At 43.5% G+C, this 13,647-nt stretch overlaps 1 protein-coding gene and 1 long non-coding RNA gene across 2 annotated transcripts in view; both read right to left on the minus strand.

The window, feature by feature from the left end:
* SH3BGRL (SH3 domain binding glutamate rich protein like) overlaps positions 1-12,510 on the minus strand; it is a 57,585-nt gene extending 45,075 nt beyond the window's left edge. The window contains exon 1 of the mRNA XM_077825560.1: positions 12,256-12,510. Coding sequence (XP_077681686.1) covers positions 12,256-12,510 — 255 coding nt within the window. The remainder of the gene's footprint in view (positions 1-12,255) is intronic.
* On the minus strand, positions 2,965-5,404 carry LOC144269927 (uncharacterized). The gene is made up of 4 exons (XR_013347078.1): positions 4,805-5,404; positions 4,510-4,679; positions 4,344-4,400; positions 2,965-3,418 (listed from the first exon to the last, which is right to left on the minus strand). It is a non-coding gene; the product is annotated as an uncharacterized LOC144269927 (long non-coding RNA).
* Positions 12,511-13,647: the final 1,137 nt, after the last annotated feature.

Genomic DNA, 13,647 nt, shown 5'->3' on the forward strand with positions numbered 1-13,647 from the left:
GCATGCACACACACAAACCTCAGTCCTCTGTGTGTAATACATGGGCATCTGCCTGTTAACTCCGGAGCAAGCTACCAAGATGAAAGGAAGCAGAGATAAGAAAAAGTGAATCAAATACGAAGGTTGTTTATGAATTTATGCCCCCAGACTACTTGCATATCTGCCATGTAGGGCAGAAAGGTGATTCCAGAATATAATCAGGACTTTCAATACCCATTAACAAAAAGTGATTCACAACTACTCTCAGAGTAGCTTGTTCACCATATTTATTTCTAGTCACTTATGTTGCCTCTGTTTCCTATCTGGAAAAATCTATGTTCATTCTTTCTGAAGGAACAAGTTAACATGAGCTTCGCTGCCGTCCAAGCCAGCTGAGAAAGTTTGGATTTTCCTCTTACATTTACTGTTCCTCTAAATACATTTGCAGCTGTGGTCACATTGTCAGATGCCCTGGCCTACAATATGCCTGTCACAATGATAAAGTACAGATCAATGGCATGATGAAGTCCTGCATACCACTATGAAATTTCGGTCTTGCTAAGTCAATGGCAAAATTTCCACTGACTTCAGTGGGGCTGGGAGCTCATCCCAGGAATTTAATGCAGCCTGGAAACCATCAAACGCATAAAAATGTGGTATTAGGTGAAAATTATTATTTTTCCCTTGAGGCTGCTTGTTTTGTGTTTCTACGATGCTGCTATCAATTTATTTTGACTTATGTTTAAGGCAATGGATGTTTTCAATAAACCTACCGTAGTGTCTAAGTCTGACGTCTGAATGTGATATACACTCACAACCTCTGTTAATGATGCAAGTAAAGTGTGTGACTGATCCCAATCTCTATGTCTGATGAAGTCTGGGTCATCAGCTGTGTCCATCTGATGCCTTCTGTTTTAGAGTGAAAATAATTAAAAAAAAAAAAAAATGTATAAAATGAAGGTGTCATATAGATCAGGGGTGGGCAAATTATGGCCCGGGGGCCGCATCTGATGCGCCAGACGTTTTCATCTGACCCATGAGCTCATGCCGGGGAGTGGGGTTGGGGGCTTGCCCCACTCCTCATGGCTCCCAGAAGCAGTGGCATATCCCCCCTCCAGCTCCTATGTGTAGGGGCAGCCAACAGACACCGCACGCTGCCCCCGCAGCTCCCATTGGCTGGGAACCGTGACCCATGGGAGCTGCAGGGGCGGCGCCTGTGGACAGGGTGGCACACCCATTTCTAACAGAGTAGAGGGTTTCTTGCAGAAAGACCTCTGAATGATGGTATCAGGAGTAATCAATTACAGCTCTACTTTCTGCATTCCTAATTTTTCTCAGTATGGGAGAGCATGCACGGAAAACTTAGTTGCAGTTAACATTTCTACTGTGGTTCTAACCACAGCAGTGAGTCACATTCAGAGTATCCCTGGTAGAAAACTGCTGTGTTTAAGTTTCATGTTTAAGTATTGCCTAAAAATACTCTTATTGCAATTGTGGGAGTAAAAGACTTGAATTTTCCTCCATTAAGTTTTCTGGTGATTTAAACCATGATTCCTTCTACCTGTAATTTATTTATTACATATGAAAATAGAAGCTGTTTAAGTTCTCCAGGTTGTCAAGTGAACTGTATAAATGTAGCTGCTAAGCAATTTTTTTAAACAGTCCTAAACCAAGAAGTATCTGCCAAGTTTCAGGCTTGGTGAATTTTTACCATCACATAAAGAGCCATGCTGAAAATTTGTGCTTCTAATGGTAATGCTGACAGACTTTTAAATGTTCCAGCACTAGAGACCCAATTCAAAAAAGCACCCCTATTCAGGATAGCACTTAAGCATGCACTGAAGTCCCACTTAAGTCCATGAGACCAAGCATGGTCTGAAGTGGCAGTCCTGAACAGGGATGGAGTTAAGCACGTGCTTAAGACCTTTCCTGAATCAGGGCTCAGGTACATTCGGTGTATCCAAGACTTCTTGACCTGACCACAACTCCTTTTTGTTTTACTCTTCGTTGTTGGTATTCTTCGGATATGTTCCGCTGAGTCCTACAGCCTTTTTTAAGCCTTCCCTTTTAGATGTTCCAGCCTTTGCCCAAAATATGGGTGCACACCACCATAAACAGGACTATATCCAGTGCTGCAAACAACACTCTTGAAACATCTTCCTGTTTAAGTATAAACCTTTTTAAATAATGTAACAGTTCTATAGGATCTAGAGATAATTTAATTTTCCAGATCACTGACTAATACAGTCATCTAGGAAAGTAACACTGCTGTGAGTTGAAGATATACAAATTCAGAAGGGAAATAAAGCATACATTTTTTTTAACAGTGAGAGCAATTACCATTGGAAAAATTTGCCAAGGGTTGTGGTGGATCCTCCATCACTTACCATTTTTAAATCAAGATTGGATCTTTTTTTTGTTAAATCTTCTCTAGGAATTACTTGGGGGGAAGTTCTCTGTCCTGTATTATACAGGAGGTCAGGCTAAATTATCACAATCTGAGGCCAGAAGGGACCCATCTATGGAAAACCATCACTAATCTAGACAATGCACCTGGAAAAAGAGTAGTAACCTCATAAGGCTATAGTGAAGGTAATAAATATCATTGCTACAATCAGAGTCAAAATCTTGAATCTCCCACTTAAAATACAGGGAGACATTTCTGCTAGCTCTGTGTTTTCCTTACAGTGCTGGTCTCAGTCATGATTCTCTCCCCCCCACCCCACTACCCTAAATAAGAAAAACGAAAAGCAAAAAAGGAGAAACTGGGATAAGCAACATAATAAATTTCTACACCAACCTTGCATACAACCCTGTTTTGGCACCCTCCACCCTCATTCATATGTGCAGCTCCACTAATTTCTATGGGAATTTGGCGAGTGTAACTTGAATGCTTCAGTCAATGCCTCAGGGAAAATAAATTTATTTGCTTTAACTCTGTAAATATTTATTAATACAATACATACTTAACACTTACATGCCAGTGTATGGGTCAGAGCTTGCAAAGTGACTTCAGTTAAAAGTAGATGCTCACCAAAGCGAGTGGAGTCCACTCATTTCCTTGCAGGATTGGGCCCTACTTCATCAAAGCGCTATGAAAACATACACCCTGTAAAGCAGGTATTTCCCATAGTTACATATGCAGCATATAAATATTCTTAACAGAAAGCCCTTTTCAGCCTTCTTTCTGCAGTACAATTCCCCATATCTGTGTATATATTACTCATTTATTTAGTAAATCCTTTCTATTTAAAAATAGTAGAATGCCTGCCACTGCGGTTTTTATTTCAATTTGTCGTCAGCTTTTGCAACAACTCCAATCACTTTAATCTTTGGATTTCCGTTGAAAATCTGAATGTAATGTTTTAAATCATTCCATCTTCCCTTCCAGGGTTTGGAATAGTGGTTTGTGGTGTTTTGTTTTAGGAAATCAGAAGATCTATTTAAAAAAAAAAAAGTATGCATCCCAGGTGAACCATTCAGACATATTCATGTAACATTTCATTTTCCACCATCTGATAACCCTTATTTAGAATAATTAATATTATTCTATCAAGAGAGACATTCAGCGTGGGAGCTACTAGCAATATAAAGGAATACCTCATGCAGATGTTGTTTACAGAAGACGTGCAACTAAACTCAGTAGTGTGCCCATTAAAAAGTCACTGCTCAATCGTATTATGTTGTATATATTAAATAAAATATAAATATATTTTAAAAAATGAATGATTGTTCTTAAAACTACACATCCATTTGATTTCCACCAAATTATGCAGTTCAATGGAAGCCTGCACCAGATTAGTCACAGTATGATGAAAAATAAAATGAGATGTCTACCAGTATTTTCTTCTTCATATCATTTAGCAGGACTGATTTGTACTAAACACACAATCAGAAAAGAAGATATACACAGTTCAGATAGGGATGCTTCTTCTGTTTAAGGCTTTTGGATTACAAGTGTCAGTGAATGCTATTCAGCTTTATTCACGCCATTGCATTCTGGCTTTGCTTCCATCCTTGCATCTCAAAGGATGCCTGTAAAACACTATACATCCACAGACAAAAATGTAACTGCATTTGCTTAGCAAGGCTAAGCACCATGTCAGCTTATGCTGTCTCACTCTGCATTGCTTGTGCAAACAGAACCATGCAAACCTCCACCAAAACTTAAAAGGAACACAGCAAGGCACACGAACAGAATGGGGAAAAAAGGTTTATTCATTTTTTTCTTTTAAGCGAACACTTCCTAATTTGGGGGAAATGGGAACAGACAGAGGGATGTCCAGAGGAATTTACCTACAAAAATACAAAATGCAAGAATCATGGTTACTTGGTAGACACACAAACTCCACCAATATACTTACTTTATTGGGACTGCTATAACAAGTCTGGGTGATGCCTCATCAGCCTCTCCCACAGCCCTAATACGTGGAAAAGAGAATACAGAAAAGGACCATGAGTTACAGGAATCACAGCAAATCTACCCACCCCGTAGCTCACATGCCCCTTCCCCAAAGTAAATCCACTTACCATCCTGTGTTGCTCCAGAACCCACTTGCTGCTGTTCCCTTCCTCCAGCCATCACCAAGAAGCAATACATTCCCCTGTGAACTCCACTACATTATGTGGGGGAAGAGAGATGGGATTACTCACTAGAGATGTCCTCTCTCCAGACCAGGACTAAATCCTATGTCTGGCTCCTAAAGGGGAAAGGAAGAAAGAATCAGTTCCACTCCAAACCAAAAAGAGCAGCAAAATAAAACAAAAACAGTTTTTAATAAAACACTGAATATATAAATGAAAATAATGAAATCTAGGTCCTCACCTCCTTGAGATCCACCCCCAAAATGGTGACGGGCTCTTCCTAATAGCCAGATATGCCAGCACACAGTCTATATGGCACTGGCTCAGGCGAAGGCTTGTCATTCTCCTCCATGGCATCAGCACTGGTAGCATGAGGGTATAATGGCACATCCCTTGCACCTCATGGCACATGTGCGCATCACCTTGCAAAAGAACCATTCCAAGCATCCGTCGGAACAAACAAAAAGATGTGAAGAGGTGGAAATGTGCGCTATGCAGTGACAAGTTAACACAAGAGCCACCACATGTCCCCCGCCCCATAGCGGCCCGGGGTTCCTGGGCAGCCCTTACCATGGCCCAGCTCTGGCTTCTAGACTGGGGCAGAGGAGGGGGTGGGGCCCTGTGGCGAGTGGGATGTGGGGGACCTGAATGTTCTTGATGCTAGGGTTGCCAGTGTCTGGTTTTTACCCTGGCAGCTCTGGTCGGCAGTTAAACATCCGGTTGGCAGCGCAGCAGGGCTGGCAGGCTCCCTACCAGGCTCCTAGGAGCCAGAGGGACACGCCGGCTGCTTCCCAGGAGCTGCCTGAGGTAAGCGCTGCCTAGAGCCTGCACTCCTTACCCCCACCCTGAGCCCCCTCCTGCACTCTGAACCCCTCATTTCTGGCCCCACTGCAGAGCCTGCACCCCCAGCTCAGAGCCTGAACTCCCTCCCTCCCACACCCCAGCCCCCTGTCCCATCCCAGAGCCCCTCCCACACTCCAAACCGCTTGGCCCCAATCCCCAGCCCCTCCTGCACCCTGAGCCTCTTGTTTCTGGTCCCATCCTGGAGCCCACACCCCACCCCCTGCCCCAACCCAGTGAAAATGAGCGAGTGAGGGTGGGGGAGAGCGAGTGACAGGGGGGGAAAAGCGGATGGAGTGAGCGGGGCCTTGTGGAACGGGCGGGATCTCAGGGAAGGAGCAGGACTCGGGGCAGGGCAAGGGTGTTCGGTTTTCTGTGATTAGAAAGTTGGCAACCCTACTTGGTGCCCAGGGCCCCAATAAATCTTAATCTGCCTCTGGTGCTACATAATGCCTAGCTTGAGAGAGTTCTGTTGGGAATTGTAGGATAGAGACAATGAATCCACATGCCCTGCAATGCTGGCAGGCAATGTTCTGGGAGGACTTAATGCACTCTCTGCACCCAAAGTAAGATAAGAAACACCAACACACTGCACCCTTTCAACTTGCACTGATTCAGATACACTGTTGCAACTTGCACCTGAGTAAGTCACTAGTGAAGACAAGGCTTTTATTATCTGGAACCGTGCAATTGTCAAAAACACAGCCTAGACTCTCAGAAATAGGGACACCGGTTTTCTGTGTGGCTCACACCTACAGAATTTCCTTCCACAAGAGATCAACATTGTCTCCGTTCAGAGAAATTGCACCTGTATAACCCCTCTGTGATCCACAAAGAACCACTCAAGTCTCGGTTCCTCAGCCATCACCTCTCCTGGGTGGAGACCACGTTTCTCTCGCTCCTGACTGAGGTTTTTCCAGGCTGCAAAGTTCCCTGCCTATACTGTGATACTTTCAGCAAGCCAGACTGCTTAGACAGCCAGTGTCTGCATTTTGCTTTCTCTTTGAAGGCTATGAACAATACAAATGCCAGCAATTATAAGAACACGTGTATAATTTCTTTAAGGTGAAAGCATTAGAGAAAACATGTTAAAAACAATAAAAGAACCTACACACGCTAATAAGTTTACCAGAGATACCCCCTAACTCCAGCAGACAGTCCTTCAAACTCCACAAAGAGGTTTTTCTGTGGTTACAAGTTCCTAACAGCTTTAGCCCAGAACAAGCAAACCCATGCACAGACTAGTCTTTCATTTATACTGCTCAGGCCTTTGATCTTCAGACTCCTGGAACAGGTAATCAGGACATAGCTTCAAAAGGCTGGATTTTTGCATAATCAGGGGGTGGGGAGAAATTTACATTCACCTTCCTCTAGAGAGTCCCAAGCAAATCGCTTGATTCTGTTTGTTCCAAAAGTCCATGCTTGCATGCCACATTGTTAAGTACAGTCCTTTGAAGTTCATAACACTTCCTGTGGTAATAGCCAATTTAGAACCAATCCATGAAAGGACCTTCCCTCTTATACCATAGCTACTTAGTTTCCTTAAGACCCTTTGGTGAAGTACCTAGTCAAAGGCTTTCTGAAAATCCAAGTACACTATATCCACCGGAACACCCTTATCCACATGTTTGCTGACCCCCTCAAAGAATTCTAATAGATTGGTGAGGCATGACCTCTCTTTGCAAAAGCTGAGCTGACTCTTCCCCTAGAAAATCCTGTTTATCCATGTGTCTGATAATTCTGTTCTTTACTATAGTTTCTGCCAAATTGCCCAGTTCTGAGGTTAGGCTTATTGGCCTGTAATTGCTAGGATCTCCTCTGAAGCTCTTTTTAAAAATTGTCATTACATTAGCTGCCTTCCAGTCATCTGGTACAGAGGCTGATTTCAGTGATAGGTTACACAGTACAGTTTGTAGATCTGCAATTTCATATTGGAATTCCTTCAGAACTCTTGGGTGAATACCATATAGTCCTGGTAACTTACTACTGTTTAATTTATCAATTTGTTCTAAAACCTCTTCTACTGAGGCATCAATTTGGGACAGTACTTCAGGTTTGTCACCCAAAAAGAATCTCTCTGATGTGGGTATCTTCCAGCCATCCTCTGCAGTAAAGACCAATGAAAGGAATTCATTTATCTTCTCCACAATGGTCTTGTCTGCCTTGAATGCTCCTTTAATACCTTTGTCATCTATAGGCTCCCCTGCCTGTTCATCAGAAGCAAGAAGCCTGAGAAACTTAAAAATATTTTACTGTTAGTTTTTGCATCTTTAGCAAGTTGCTTCTCAAATTCTTTCCTGGCCTGCCTTATTATATTTTATTTGACAGAGTTTGTGCATCTTTCTACATTCCACATTAACATCTACTTCCAAATTTTAAAAGATGTCTTTGTGCCTCTAATGACCTATTTACTCTGCTGTTTAGCCATGGTAGCATTCGTTTGGTCCTCTGACAGACTTTAATGTATAACCCAAATAAAAAAAGACAAAGCTTCTATTCTGGTGTTTTTAAGTAATCTCCATGCTGCTTGCAGGCCCTTCAGCCTTGGGCCTGCTCTTTTTAATTTCAGTCCAACTAATGTCAGTCTAACTAGTGTCCTTGTGTAGCTCCCCCTTTTCAAGTTAAATGTTACTGTGGTGGGATTTTTTTAGTATCTTCCCCCTTGCAAGGATCCTACATTTAATTATATTATGGTCACTATTACCAAATGGTTCAGCTGTAAGTGCCTCTTGGACCAGATCCTGTGCTCCACTTGGGACTAAGGGCATGGCTACACTTAAAACTTCGAAGCGCTGCAGCGGGGGTGCTTTGAAGGGCGAGTGTGGTACTGGTACTCCATCTCCTGGTACTCCATCTTCATGAGGGGATTAGCTTAGAGTGCTGGGAGCCGCGGGACACTGTTTACACTGATGCTTTACAGCGCTGTAACTTGCTGCGCTCAGGGCGGTGTTTTTTCACACCCGAGTGAGAAAGCTGTAGTGCTGTAAAGTGCCAGTGTAGCCATAGCCTAAATCAAGAATTGCGTCTCCCCTTGTGGGTTCCAGAACTAGCTCCAAGAATCAGACATTTATCATGTATCATGCCTTGAGATGACATGTATCCAGTCAATATGAGGATAGTTGAAATCACCCATTATTATTGCATTTCTCTAACATCCGTTAGCATTTCATAATTACGGTCACCATCCTGGTCAGGTGTTCAGTAGCATACTCGTACTGCTATACCCTCTTTATTCAAGCATGGAATGTCTATTCATAGAGATTCTATAGTACAGTTTTATTCATTTAAGATTTTCACCTTATTTGATTCTATGCTTTTTTTTTTTAAACATACAGTGCCAATCCCCTAACAGCACACCCTACTATGTCATTCCTATATATCAAGGGTGGCCAAACTATGACTCACGAGCCGCAGGCAACTCTTTTATAGTTAAAATGCGGCTTACAGATGCCTCCCACAGGGCAGAAGCCCCGAGCCCTGGCAGGCGCCCCTCAACTCTCATACTTCTGAAGATTGTCATATGCGGCTCAGAGCAGTAAACTTGGCCACTTCTGCTATATATTTTGTACCCTTGTATTACTATGTCCCATTGAATATCCTCATTCCCAGTTTCCATGATGCCTGTTATGCCATTATCCTCATTTAATGCCAGGCTCTCTAGTTCAATGGCTCTCAACATTTCTAGGCTACTATACCCCTTTCAGGAGTCTGATTTGTCTTGTGTATCCCCAAGGTTCACCTCACTTAAAAACTACTTGCTTACAAAATCAGACATAAAAATACACAAGAGTCACTGCACACTATTACTGAAAAATTGCTTACTTTCTCATTTGTCCCGTATAATTACAAAATAAATCAATTGGAATATAAATACTATACATTTCAGTGTATACTATATAGAGCAGTATAAACAAGTGATTGTATGACATTTTAGTTTGTACTAACTTTGCTAGTGCTTTTTATGTAGCCTGTTATAAAACTAGGCAAATATCTAGATGAGTTGATGTGCCCCCTGGAAGACCTCTGTGTTCCCCCAGGAGTACACACACCCCTGGTTGAGAACCACTGCTCTAGTTCACCCAACTTAGTATTTAGATTTCTAGTACTTGTATATAACCCATGGAACTGGAGAGGCAAAATTTAGTGGAACAGGACTGTATATTTTGCACAGTCCTCCTCTGAAAATGATTTCCATCTAGCTTAACAACACTGCAAACCAAACTACACTAACCAGCAATGACAGGGAAAGATTAAAAAGAAAAGGAGTACTTGTGGCACCTTAGCGACTAACAAATTTATTTGAGCATAAGCTTTCGTGAGCTACAGCTCACTTCATCGGAAAGATTAGTTTAGTCTCCTGGCCTTTTGGTTTCAATTATCAGGCTCCAAAAGTCACTAAGGCCCCTTGTGTAGATGCAGTTATACCAGTAAAACTGTGCTTTAGCTGCACCGGGTGGGACGGGGAGGGAGCTGGAATAAGCCACACCAGCAAAAGAACAGGTTTGCTTGTATAAACTGCATCCACAGGAACACAGTCTAGTGGTATAGCTGTACTGGCAAAACCTTCAAGTGTAGATCAGGCCAAAATGTGTTCTTGATTTTTGTGAAGTCCACTATGATCTGAACTGAGACAGACCATCTTTACTAGAGACAATCAAAACAGAGTCAGATGTCCACATCTTTGAGTTACTACCAGCTTCAGGAAGATTTGAATCAATAACTACCCATCCCTAAGCACAAAAAGTTTTGTGTATTTATTTTTAAACTTTGTTTGCGACTGATCATAGAACAAGTTTCAGTGTGTACGATTCAAAATTCAGTATTTCCATAGTAGTACAGTAATAAACTCAAACCACTACAGCAGCAGCCAGACATATTTCCAGCATCATCATTAATCACTTGGCATATCAGAAATAAAGTAACTGAAAAAGAACACTGACATGATCAACTGTCTCTAGCTTTAGGAATAAACATTGTGGTTTGCCTGAACATTCCAGCAGCAGGAGGCTGCCTGTGAAAAATGTACTGCTTTTCCACTGAAATTATTTAAGAAGAGTATTTGGGAGTGAGTGGTGGAAGGTCAGATTAAAAGTCACGTTGCAAACTTCTAAATCACAAAGGAAATAATGCTTTCTTTTCAGTGACCAGCAACAGTAAACACAGGACACCTTCAAGCACAGGCTGCTCCTCCCATTTAGAATAAGCCCTGGAGTGGGAACAGTCTGCAAATTTCTCTTAATTATTAATCAAGCATTCCATACTCCAGAGAGGTGAGTGAGGGGACTCCTGCCTGGAAGGGGACCCGCCTGCAGGCATAGTTTACCCACTTATAAATAACTGGGCTTGTCCTGAGGGATAAGCTTGGAATGTGGCAGAAAAGGGGAAAGGCATATTCCATTTCATGGCAAGAATAAGAACACAATCCAACTGTCTGATCCCCCTCTCTCTCTCCTCAAGTCTCATACAGAGTTTATTATAATGCTTAAAAGGACTTAGAAACTCCACTATGATTACATTGCAGGAATTTCAACAATGCAAAACTGCTGCTGGACTAAGCAGTAGATATTTGGATTTCCTAGTAAGATTGAGAAGAAAAAAAAAAAAAGAGGGAAATATTGCAAAATGTGTATAATTTTAATCTCTTTAATAGACAAGTAAAAAAGCCACTAACTTCTTAGATTCTCTCTCCATAAACAAGAAAAAATTACATCTGTTTTAGGTGGAAAGAATTTAGTTTTAGGAAGTAACAGCACTTTCAGGAAAAAAAGATCTCAACCTCACCCATGACCTTTCTTCAGGTATAAAACTGGAGATGTGCTGTCACTGGCCTGGAGCTTGTGAGGAAAGGTCCAGTGAGATGGGTGAGGAAGCAAACACGGATGGATGGGAGGGTGGAGAGAAAAACCAGGAAGTAGGTATTTACCTATATCAGACCTCAACTTTCCCAACTCTGCCTCTCAGGGAAGGCAACATACATTTGCACATTTATCATTGTCACCATTCAGGTTTCACCCTCTTTATCATGTTTCCAGATGAGCAACTTGTAGTGGTTTTTAGTATGCATTAAAATATCCAGAGAACTTTCATCTCTCTCTGTCTCTCTCACACACACAAACACGGAAGCCACTTGTACAGTTGTGTTTCCTCATTCACTGACGCATTTGGACTGCAAGAAGAGGATCTCTCTAGAAGAGGAAAAAACCCAGCGCAAGCAACCAGAGAGAAAAGAACTCAGGCATCACAAAGACACAGGGCCACCTTCCCAGCAGAAGTTGGGCATACATAGACCAATCCCTGGTCCCATTTAAGCCAATTGGAGTTTTGCTGTGGGTTTCTCATGATTTGGCCCCCAGTCTCAAAATAGAACCCTCTCCTCTCCTCCTCCCCCTTGCCAGATGCGTATCCCTCTCCTCCCCCGCCCCAGACACGTGTAACCCTCTCCTCTCCACTTCCCCCAGCCAGATGTGTAACCCTCTCGTCTTCCCCCCAGACTGCATAGGTGCTGCTGCCCCCCCTGGCTTGAAGGGGCTGCCATCATATATAGGCTTTACAGTTTGGTTCAATGGCTCTCAGCCCCCCCATACAAACTGTTCCAGCACCCTTGCACTGATGTGTAATAACCCCCTCCCCGCCAGATGTTTCACCCTCCCCCCGCCTGCGGACGGATGTACAATCCGGGCTCACCCCAGGTCCCTCACACCCACAGGCACGAACACCACCAGCTGAAAACGCCCCCAAACTGCCCGCAGTGCCCCAACTCGCCGCCCCTGCAGAAGGGAGCGAGGCGGGGTTTAGCTGGCGGAACAGTGGCAACTTGGCGCCGGGGCCGGCGAGGCGCGGGCTGCTCCTTACCGCCACGGAGCCGGAGGAGGAGGCGATGTAGACTCGGATGACCATGCTGAGCAGAGCGGCGGGGACGCGGGCGCCTCGTGCTGGGTGTGCGCTGGCCGAGTCGCCGGAGCGGGGGCAGTGAGCGCAGGCAGGCAGGCAGCCCGGCCCCCGGGCAGCGCGGGGGGAGGGGGGGCGGGGCCGCTGCGCCCCGCCTACCGGGGTAGCGTCACAAACGGCTGCCTGTCCGAAGGGGGCCGCTGAGGGTGCACCGGGCATGCTCAGTAACAGCTGCTGAAGCCGCTGCCCGCACTCTGCCCTTCCTTGGGATCCGACTCTGCTGCTTTAGAGGGGTTCAAAGGCGGCAAACTGGAGGGGGGATGGGCAGGGGCTGAGCAAGGGGCGGAAATTTACTGGCGGGGGGGGTCAAGCAGCTGAAGGGCAAAATCAGGGATGGTGGCTAGTTAAAAGAATCCCTTCTGAGATTGTACGTCTACACAAAGTCTCGTAACAGGTCACAAATTTGCCTTATCTGCTGCTGTGGGGCCCTGAGTTGCACTCCCTTCCTTAAAGGTAATCTATTTAAACAGTTCTGCACCTTTTAAAATTTTTTTTTATTACTCTTATTACTTGATCATGAACCTTTGTTATCATTGTGCAGATGCATGTCATTGTGCCATTTAATTTTTATTTTAATAGCAAACACTCATCAAATATTTATAAGTAAATAGTTGCTAGTAGTTTTAGCAATGACATTGTGTTTCTAGTAGAGCACTTGCTGTATTTTTTACTGTGATTTTTAATGTGGAATTTTTAATTCTAACTTTTTCTTCTTATTTTCCAGTAGAAGTTTATTCTGTTGGCTCATGTGACTTCCAGTCTGACTGATTTCCAAGCTTGGTGTCAAAACTTCTTTTGCATTTGATCGACCAATGGGGACTGCCTTTTGCAACTATTATTTTGTCTCTCAATCCAGCCCTTAGTGCTTTTTCACATGTCATTGCTTGTGCATAGAACCTGATTCTCAATATTCCATAAGGGCACTGTACTATCTCATATTACATCCTTCTCAAGGGCAAAAATCTTCTGTAATTTTTGCTGAACATAAGAATAGCCGTAGTGAGTCAGACCAATGCCAGGTGCTTCAGAGGGAATGAACAGAGCAGGCAGTCTTCAAGTGATCCATCCCCTGTTGTCCACTCCCAGCATCTGGCAGTCAGAGGTTTAGGAACATCCAGAGCAAGGGTTGCATCCCTGATCATCTTGGCTAATAGCCATTGATGGACCCATTCTCCATGAACTTATCTAATTCTTTTTTGAACTCAGTTATTGTTTTGGCTTTCAGAATATAATGAACACACATCTACAACCCCAAGATAGATTCACAACCACAAGAATTCCAGAATCATGAGTTAT

This window comes from Eretmochelys imbricata, chromosome 9 (genome assembly GCF_965152235.1).
Source record: "Eretmochelys imbricata isolate rEreImb1 chromosome 9, rEreImb1.hap1, whole genome shotgun sequence".
NCBI classification, from domain to species: domain Eukaryota; kingdom Metazoa; phylum Chordata; order Testudines; family Cheloniidae; genus Eretmochelys; species Eretmochelys imbricata.